Source organism: Punica granatum, chromosome 2, assembly GCF_007655135.1.
Source record: "Punica granatum isolate Tunisia-2019 chromosome 2, ASM765513v2, whole genome shotgun sequence".
NCBI classification, from domain to species: domain Eukaryota; kingdom Viridiplantae; phylum Streptophyta; class Magnoliopsida; order Myrtales; family Lythraceae; genus Punica; species Punica granatum.
In genome coordinates this window covers 29,491,531-29,502,226 of record NC_045128.1, presented here as the reverse complement: position 1 = coordinate 29,502,226, position 10,696 = coordinate 29,491,531, and the positions used below count along the sequence as shown (strand labels likewise).

At 41.5% G+C, this 10,696-nt stretch overlaps 1 protein-coding gene across 1 annotated transcript; it reads left to right on the top strand.

Annotated features, from left to right (window-relative positions):
* The first annotated feature begins 5,703 nt into the window (after positions 1–5,703).
* On the top strand, positions 5,704–6,583 carry LOC116194722 (germin-like protein 9-3). Its single transcript, XM_031523608.1, has one exon. It carries the CDS (start codon positions 5,751–5,753, stop codon positions 6,399–6,401), a length of 651 nt encoding a protein of 216 aa, XP_031379468.1. The 5' UTR covers positions 5,704–5,750; the 3' UTR covers positions 6,402–6,583.
* The last annotated feature ends 4,113 nt before the right edge of the window (positions 6,584–10,696 follow it).

The following is a 10,696-nucleotide window of genomic DNA, read 5'->3' as shown; positions in this document are numbered from 1 at the left end:
CATTCGTGGACACAGCTTCTGACTGAAATAAGCCACGGGATGACCGTCTTGGGACAACACAGCTCCAATACCAATACCAGAAGCATCAGTTTCAACCTGAAAGTCCTTAGAGAAATCGGGTAAGGCTAACACCGGCGTGGAACTGAGCTTCTGCTTCAGGGATTCGAATGCTTCCTGCGTCACTGTATTCCAACAAAAAGCATCTTTGCGCAGCAGGTCAGTTAAAGGACCAGAAACATGGGCATAATGTCGAATAAATCTCATGTAGTACCCAGCTAAGCCCAGAAAACTACGGACTCCCTTGACATTTGTGGTTGAGGCCACTGCTGAATAGTGAGAACTTTGTCCGGATCAACCGCTAGGCCTTGTTTGGAGATAACATGCCCCAAATAACCCACTTGAGTTTGACCAAATAAACACTTGGATTGCTTGGCCACAAGGTGGTTATCTCTTAGCAACTGCAAAACCAAACGTAAATGTTCCAAATGGGTCGCCCAAGTGGGACTATAGACAAGTATATCATCGAAGAAGACCAGAACAAACCGGTGCAAATAAGGCCGAAAGACTCCATTCATGAGGGCTTGGAAGGTCGAAGGAGCATTGGAGAGGCCGAAGGGCATTACCAAGAACTCGTAGTGTCCGTCATGAGTACGAAAAGCCGTTTTCTCCACATCTTCAGCTTTAATGCGTATCTGGTGATATCCTGCCAATAAGTCCAGCTTGGAGAAATAGTAAGCACCATGCAACTCATCAAATAACTCATCAATAGTTGGAATGGGAAATCGATCCCTAACTGTAATAGCATTGAGAGCCCTGTAGTCGACGCAAAAGCGCCATGTACCATCCTTCTTACGAACGAGCAAAACTGGAGAAGAAAAGGGGCTGGTACTGGGTCGAATGATGCCCTCTTGAAGCATCTCAGCCACCAGTCTTTCCATTTCCTGCTTTTGAAAGTGTGGGTATCGATAGGGCTTCACGTTTACAGGACCAGAGTTGGGTAGCAAGTGGATGGAATGATCTTGTGCTCTCGAGGGCGGTAAGCCATGTGGTTTAGCAAAGACATCCGAGAAGACCATCAATAACACGGAGAGGTCTGGTGGGTATTCTGGGGTGGATTCCACACTCGTAGTTAATAATTCCAGACGAAAAAAAGAAGCAATAGAATCAGTATCCTGCATACGTCGCAGACACTGTAGCTGGACAGGTTGAATTGCAGGGGAAGAGTCTCCTATCCAACAAATCCGCTGCCCTTGAAAATCGAATTCAAAGCGACGATTTGCATAATCTGTGAGAATCGGACCCAAGGTGGCTAGCCAAGAGACGCCCAAAACTATATCAGACCCATGTAATTGAAGGACATAAAAATCGAGTGGAAGTTCACAGCCTTGAATTGACAGAGGAACACTTCAAATAAGCCCTTCACAGAACAATCGTTCACCGCTCCCAACTAACACTGAAAAAGCAGGAGAAGGTTCAATGGGTAACCCCAGAAATTTCGCCACCCGAGCTTGCACAAAATTGTGCGTGCTACCCCCATCCACCAGAACCTGAACTGGCGTGCCATGGATGTGGCCAGTAAATCGGAGAGTGGTCGGCGAAATACTCCCAGCCAGTGCATGATAAGAAATAGTCGAAAGGGCTTGTACCTCTTGGATCTGTAACTCCTCGGCCAAGGCAGTATCACTGGGCGTCGGCGATACAGGTTCGCTGTGTTGCCCACTTTCATCCTCAAAGAGAAACAGCTTTGGTCGAGAGGCACATTTATGATTGAAGGTGTACTTCTCATCACAATAAAAACACAGACCCTTCTCACGCCGTTGCTGGGCTTCCGCATAACTCAGTCGTTTCACTGGTTGTTTCCCCGGAAGCGTTGTAGGAGGGGTGATCGTTGAACCCACGGAGCTGGAGGGAGTGGATGGCGTCGGAAGCAACGGAGGGGAGCGACCTAACGAAGGCCGAATAAAACCCTTCTCAAGAGCAAGGCGGTGCTCATGTAGATGGGCCAAGGTGATAGCATCCTCCAGTGTAGTAGGCCTATGGGCCAAGACTGCTGTCTTGATATCCAATCGTAAGCCCGAAATAAAACAATGGAGCAAGAACGTACCGGGTAAGGCCATAGTTTCATTGGAGATCGCTTCAAAGCTCGCATGATACTCAGTGACAGTGGAGTGTTGGCGGAGTTTAGCCAGCCGCCCTTCAGGAGCTTCAAAATCCTTCTTACGGAACCGAGTAACGAGGGCTTCAGCAAGATGTGGCCAATCAACCAGCTGTTTGTTACGAAACATCCAGCGATACCACTCAAGAACGGCACCCTCTAAGTAGAAGGAAGCGAGATCTAGCTGATGCTCGGGGTTGATGTTATAAAAGTTGAAGTAACGCTCCACCTGAAATGTCCAAGCTTCTAGGTTCGTGCCGCTGAAACGGCTAATGTCAACCGGAGCCGGCCGATGACGTAAGGTCGGAGTGTTGTTGGTCCCCGATCCTTGGCCCGAAAAATCAGCAGTAGCAGGACGAAATTTACCCGGAGTCACCATGAAATCGTCCAGTTGAGTGCCCGGGGAAGACAAGCGGTGTAAGACCTCCTGAAATAGCTTTTGTTGACCCATCACGGTGGAATGCAAGCCTTCGAACTCCTTCTGGTGTTGGAGTTGAGCCTCCTGAACAGCCTTTAGAGAATCATCGAGAACCTTGAGGCGAGTACCCTCGGCCATAGGAGATGAGAACGCAATGAAAGCACCAATGTAGTGAATTCCACAATTGGCAGAGGAAGTAATGGAACAATAATCAGGGAAGGAACGATGGAAATGCTTGTATTCAATCAGCAACTCTTAAGGGAGAATTGCAATCCTCACAGTAACACATTCAGGAGAAAAGGGGGATGAGATTTCAGAAGAAGATGAGAATTACAGAGGGGAGACTTCAGGGGATGAGAGAAGAGGAATATTACTCAACAGATTGCCTGCCCTTTCCTTCGTTCACCTCCTTATTATAACCACTCATTCCTCGCCCACATATGCCAGCACACACTTTTCTAACTAACTCGGGCCTCAAACGAAATCATCAAATCTTCGAGGAGGAATCTTCTGACGAGAGCTCCTTCTCTTGGCACCTCCACCGTCATCCATGCTGGCACCTGCTCCTTCATTCACAACACCCCGTAAAAAGGAAGAAAGCGACCATGAAAATTGAAGCAATAACGTGGAACCAGCTAGGCTATGGGCATTGATTGATATTTGGAAATCATCCACGGGTATATTTCAGCGCAGCTGAGATGGAACATGATCTAAAAGTGCAGTACTATTGAGCCAATACACGAATCAGCAAAGAACTCTCAAGCTTTCGATTTCGATCTCAGGTTTTGATCAGTTAGGCTGTTCAGTTTAGACCCGGGAAATACGTACATACATAAAAGAAGACTTGAAAAAGATGAAGAAATGATGGATGCAAGATGAGCAAGATGGCTTGTAGTGTGATATAAAATGCAATGGATTTACTCCAAGGAATATTGGAAATTGAAATGGAGATAAAATAAGAGCAAATGTTGGACTCTCTGTCATTTACATCACATGTGCTGAATATTGTATAAGAAGTCTAAAGGTAAAACAAAAATTGATTTCATGATTTTTATAGATATTTAATATTTAACTCTATTATTAATATAGGATTGACTCTTATTACAGGCAATGCTGCCTCCTTGGGTATTACTGGATTAACATCATGAGCACCATAATTACAGTTCTTATACCACCTCAAATCGGTCGACTAAACACGAGCACCCAATGAAACTGACCGGATCTCGTATGACTACCTACCACATGGTGGTAGGGAGTCCGAACCCAACCCATCCATTTCCCGAGCACCATGACCTTAATGTTCTCTTCTCTTTTTAACTTCTGGACAAAACCTAAGCAAGAATGTCAGCTTGAGTATAACATGAACACTACAGGTAAGAATCCAAACACGCGAAGAGTTATTATTTTGCTTATGAGTCATCAATTAATCTTCAATTTTTTCTCCTCGCCTAAATTCCCGGGCATGGCTCTAAGCTTATGAAAGGAAGGGGAAAAAAGAAGAAGAAGAAGAAGTTGCCCATGAATGAATTGCAGACCGGATCATGTTATGTTTATGTTCCTTGGGGATGGTACTCGTTGGGGGAGTGGGTCTGAGAGACTAGTTATGGATTACGACGACACTAAAATCTAGGAAAAAATCAACAAAAGTTTATTTCTTTTTAAATAAGTTGTCGAGTTCAAGTATTATAAATAAAAAAAAAATCATTGATATAGAAACACTTATTTCTTAGTGGAGCGATCCGGTTCAAACTAAATTAGTCAAGCCCGTTAGACTTTCAGATATTATAATACACAAAAAAGAAAAATCTAGGAGAAAAGACTCGTTATTGATCTGTCTTATTAATCTACCATTTTAGGAAACTTTATATGGTACACCGTTGCAGATGGTGAGCCATCCAACTTTCACCATGGTGATGAAAAAAAGGTATGAAGTAGCGGCGCATGCTCTCAGCTGTAGATTTAGAAGTTGCATGTGTGCCACTTTATTAATTATTTTGAATTTCTCTTTCATTATACTAGATCTCGGATCTCCTTTGTAATCGAAAAAAAAATTCACCATAGTGAAAATATTAGTCAGCTATATCTACCCAAAAAGAAGTATTTTAGTCGGCTATTAGTCGCCGTATGATCATGCGTAATTAATGATTACAAGTTAATATCAAGCAGAGTTTTTTTAGCCTCATAAAGAGATCATATATTATTTTTTTCGGTTTTGCACTGACATAAAAGGTCACATATTAAGCGACTTATAGATGCCACACGATGGTCATTTCAACTAAATAATTAGTCATAAGCTAGTTATGTAATGGATATATAATTAGGCAACAATTAGTTCATTTCGTTGTGATAATCCACATATTAATTCAATCAAATTCTGGTCCATCGGTAAGTGTACAAGAAATAATATAGTCATGTCAGCCGTCTCCGCTCCGAAATTACCGGTCCCAAGTTCAATTTTGTTTGAATATGTACTGAAGAAACGAATGAGGAGACGCTGCACTACGCACCAACAAGAAATTTGTCGATAAGGTATGACAAAACAGCAGTCTCTTCGCCTGCTTAATTGTGATGGGATGGACAGCTAGTTCGCATTGTGTGCTTACGGGTCATATTCGAATATGACATGAAATATCCCATGAAGTTTTACAATGCTACTCTAGAAAGAAGTGACCAACTGACTTCATCCTCTTTTCCTTCCACTTTATGTTGTGAAAATAACATACACAATCAGAACAGAACTTTTAAATAATTTGCAAATTAAATAAATAAAAGAATGGGACTTAAAGCAAAGTATTTTTATGAATTAGCAGATTATATATGCAAAACAGAGTTCAAAAATTCATTAGGAGCATCTCGTAAGTATGAAATTAGTGTTCATTGATAAATTAAGAACATCCCATAAATCTCACCCAAAAAAACAAAGAAGAATAAATTATATCAAAAATTGATAACTCGTTTACAATGTGAATAAGTTGGCCGGACTCTTGTGTACGTACGTACGAAAGGTATATATTCACTATTGTCCAAAAATGATAATATCTAGAGATTTAGCATAAAGGAATACGCCGTATTTTTCAAACTTCTGGTAGTGTGGCATCCCATATTTCCCTATAAAAACCTCGTTAAGATTAATTCACATTCGCAATATAAATCAAACCAAGAGAAAAGAGAGGGAAAATGAAACCATCGAAGACCATAATTAAAATGGATTCCAAGCATGCGTTCATTCTCTTGGCACTAGTATTAACCCTTGCAATGGGGGCCCGTGGCGGTGACCCTGACATCCTCACCGACTTCGTCGTCCCTCAAGGAGCCAACGAGGTCAATGCAACCTTCTTCACGTACACCGGCATGAGGACCCTCATCCAGGAGCAGGCCCAGCCAGCGAACTTCACCGTGACGAAGGCAACCATGGCCGAGTTTCCGGCCCTGAACGGGCAGAGCGTGTCCTATGCAGTCCTCCAGTTTCCTGTGGGAACTGTTAATCCGCCCCACACCCATCCCAGGGCCTCCGAGCTCCTGCTCCTGACCTATGGGTCCCTTGAGGTCGGCTTTATAGACACGACCAGCAAGCTCTATACCCAGACCCTTCAAGCTGGTGACATCTTCGTGTTCCCCAAGGGGCTCGTGCACTTCCAGTACAACCCTAGCCCAAAGGACTTCGCCTTGGCCGTCTCCGCTTTTGGGAGTGCCAGCGCTGGGACCGTGTCTCTTCCCGTGAGTGTGTTCGGGACAGGTATCGACGACACAATCTTGGCTAAGTCGTTCAAATCCGATGTGCAAACCATTCAGAAGCTCAAGGCGGGTCTCACCCCTCCACCCAAATAATTTGAAAGGCCTATGGAGTTGGGACTATATCGTGCCAGCTAACTGCAAGGAAGTTGGTGTCCGGAGTTAAAAATAAGACAAAATACGATATCTGTTGTTGGTTGTTGTTTATTGAAATTTATGTCTTCCTTTCGATTTGGAAAACTAATACAAAATTAAAAATAAAAATTTTTGTTGAGAGATGTTATGTCGCACACGGAAAAATGGAATAGTAATCCATGGATTTATAAGAGATTAAGTACCACGACCTATCAGTTCGAGTTTTTTTATTAAAGATAAATCCAATAGCTTATAGGCGCGGTGCGAATTTTACATGGTATCAAAGCCAGGTTATTCTTTCGTGCGCACTTGTATGGACTCACATCACGCCAAGTGATCTATCTCTTTGTCAATGGGCAATCGTGCTTGTCCCTCCTCACCCGAGCATGGAAAAAGATGTCCGGCTTGTGGACAGTTATTGATGGCGGGTATCTAAGAGCATGTGCCACATGTTGGGCCACACGTCGCCACGTTGAGGACGGGTGTTGAGATGTGTTGTCCCACATAGAAAACTAAGGAAGAAACCACAAGCTTATATGAGCCTTAAGTCTAGCAACATATTAACTTAAGCTTTTGGGTTGCAAATGAACTCAAGTTCATGTAGGTCCAAATGAGAGTTTTACATAGTATCAGAGCAAATTATGTTTCCGTGCGCAGGTGTATGGACTCACATCACACCAAGTGATATGTTTTTTCGTCGATGGGCAACCGAAGTGCACTCGTGTTCGGCTCGAGTGCGGAACTTGTGGTTTCTTAAAAATCCGAATGTGGAGAAAAGTCTGCCTCATTTTAGTTTGGCCCAAGTATAGCCTCATTGTCAATTATCCCCCTTCCTCTCACGCGAGGTGCAAGAAGAGTCTATCTCGTGGTTAGAAGTCCTGAGCACGAAAATCCAGTCACAGCTCATAGTCAGTTCTTGAGGGTGGATGTTCAAGTCTACTTGACAAGTGTAAGTGAAGCGTTAAAGTTACATGTTGCCACGTGAGGACAGGTGTTAAGAGATGTTATGTCTCACACGGAAAAATGGAATAGAAACCCATGGGTTTATAAAAGACTGGGTATCACAACCTATCATCTCTAACTTTTGGATTAGAGATTGGTCAAATAGCTTATAGGCCCAGTGGGTATTTTACAATTTTGCTTCTTCGTGTGCAATTGGACCCCTTTTCTTTTCCTTTGCAACTCCTTTTCCATATATAGTTTGGAAATTCTAATATGACATTAAGTTACCGAAATGCGTTCGCTACTTTCAGTTCAAGTGCATAGTGCTTCTATTTAAGTGTTTATACTTTTATTATTCGTGATTTATAATAGAAGTATTAAATACTTAAACTGTATTATTAAATACTTGACTTATACTTGATTATCGGCTCAACAAATTTTCACACGCTCCAACTCCGTGAATGAATTATTGGAGTTTCATCCTCGGCAGGGAGCTCTAAACTGATGAGACAAGTGTCCCTCTTCAAATTTGTATCTTTAACACCATTAACTGTTTTTTGGTTTGTGTATGCTATTATTGATGAAAAGATATTAAAGAAAAATTGTTGAAAAATAATTTTTAATTTTATAACAAGTAAAATATTTAGAAAATTCTAATTCTAAATTGCTCATTAAATAGAAATGATTGATTTATGTTTGAAATATAAAATAAGTTATAAAAAGGAAATATTGAATAAGTAAAATCGGTTTTCATAAGTCTTTATTGACCAGTTGGAGAAATCACACATAGCAACACCAAAAGTTTTACCAGTACGATGGTTTGGAAGTTTTCTTCCCAAACATTGATTCTACTTCGAAAATAATACACTTTTGAAACCTCCCATTGCAATCCGAAACGAACTCTATAAGATTTTTTTCAATGTGAACTCTGGTATTCGGAAGTCCAATTAAGTCCCGACTAATCTAATAGAGCCGGGTTAACCCACTAAGGTGTAAATCTCTCCCGGCATAAATTTTCTGCATCCACAAGGACTCAAGCCCAAAACCTTGCTTAAGCAGAACAAGTATCGAATCGCTTGAACCAATCCACGTCGGTTCTATAAGATTATATTAGATACTTATTAATAACTCACCTTAAGTTGTTGCTTGTTCTTTCAATTTATGCAAGAGTGACAAAAACCAAAGGAAAATGACAAGTCCAGTTGAACTCTTTATCCTATCTCAGACACTACCAAACACCCATATATTTACCTCGTTACATAACTTGTTGTCCGGAAATGGCATGACTACCTTCTCTTATCTACGCATGATAATTTTCTTCCAATCAATACGATTAAATGCAAAAGAGGTTTTGTGCAATTTCAATCGTCATGACACAGGTTCACTTTCAATTGAATATCTACAGAGGGAAGGCATATAAAGACACCGCAATACACACCATAAGAAGTTAGTAAATTATGTTTGTGAAATAAATTTTGTCTGCATATATGACAGGATGGAATAGCTAGTTCACATTGTGCAAACTAATAATATTCTTAAAGATCAGAAGATAGGATGGCTGAAGCCTCACGTAATTGTGTGAGGTGATATGAATTGTATTATATAGGAACTGTACATAGATGTTGTTGATACATATTGTCCCATACGAAAAAATTAAAGAGGAATCCACGGGTTTATAAGTGATTGGGTACCATAACCTATTAGCTTGAGCTTTAGGGTTGGAGATGGACCCAATCGCTTATAGACCCAGTAGTATTTTTACATGGTATTAAAGAAGGTTACGCTTTCGCGCGCACATGTGGGCTCACACCATGCCAAGTCTAGTTTCAAGGCAGCCAAGTTGCGCCTCGTCTTAATCCGCCCCAAGTGTGGCCTCATTATCAATTATACCCCCTCCTCCTTGCCTGAGGTGTAAGAAGAAGTCCGCCTCGTGGTTAAGTCCCGAGCATGAAAGTTCAGTCATGGCTCGTAGTCAATTCTTGAGGGCGGGTGTTCAAGTCCACATGGCACGTGTAGGTAAAGTATCAAAGTCACACATTACCACATGAGGACTGGTGTTGAGACGTATTGTCCCACACGGAAAAACTAAAGAAAAATCCACGAGTTTATAAATGATAAGGTACCACAACCTATTAGCTCGAGCTTTTGGATTGGAGATAGGCCCAATCGCTTATAGGCCTAGTGGTATTTTATAGATGTAGAAAAGGAAATATATCAATTGATATCTATACATTCCTACAGTATGAAAGGTATACATGGAAAGCTAAAATCATGTATAATCTACTCTATCATCTCTATTACTCCCTTGCAAGCCGAATGGAGAGTTCTTCACGTGAAGCTTGGTCCAAATAGCAGCAAAGCGAGAAGAAGATAAGCAACTGGTGATTCCATCGGCAAGCTGATCATCAGAGTTAATGAAGCGAATACAAAGCTGCTTGCGCATGAATGCTCTCGTACAAAGTGATAATCGATCTCAATGTGTTTGGTCCGAGCATGGAAGATAGTATTCACCGTAAGATAGATTGTAGAGATATTGTCACACTAGAGAGTAGGAGGGTAACGGTTAGGAATCTCAAGTTCTCGAAGAAGGGACTGAAGCCATAAGATCTTAGCAGTGGTATTGGCAAGACCATTATATCAGACTTACTAATAGAGCGTGCAACTATCTTATGCCTCTTAGAGCTCTAAGAGATTGGGTTGGAGCAAAAAAAAAAAAAAAACGAAGCCACTAACAAATCGACGATCATCAAGATTATTAACCCAATCAGCATCAGAGAAACCATGAAGGGACAGTGTACAGCTAGGATGGATATGAAGCCCATTTGTAATTGTACCCTTGAGGTACCGCAAATGCGCTTCATAACCATCCAATGAATAACAGTGAGGCAGTGCATGAACTAACACATTTAATTGACTGCATAAGTAATGTCAGGTCTACTTAGTGAGAGATACTGAAGACTACCCACCACACTCCTGCATAGAGAAGGATCATGAAAAGAATCCCTATCATGAAGAGAAAGCCGAGCACTAAGAGTTGCATAATCTCAAATGTTATCAATTCAAGTACATAGTAACTAACTATGGCACGTTCTTTGTCGACTCTTTGTAAAATATTAGTTTGGACAAGGGCTTCCAAACACTATTTCTTGAAACTCGAACTCTCCCCCGAATACTGGATAGCTAATCCTCTTAGTCTGTTTTTGCAAGAGTAGAGTTGCAAGTTCCATAAAGGTTACTTCTCAATACAATTGACTTGAGAGCTGATAGGCTTGCACTCTAGCATAGAACTACAAGCCATAATGTACCTATACTGT

Excerpts from the sequence above, each read along its gene's own strand:
- LOC116194722 (XM_031523608.1), top strand. The coding sequence starts at position 5,751 with ATGAAACCATCGAAGACCATAATTAAAATGGATTCCAAGCATGCGTTC.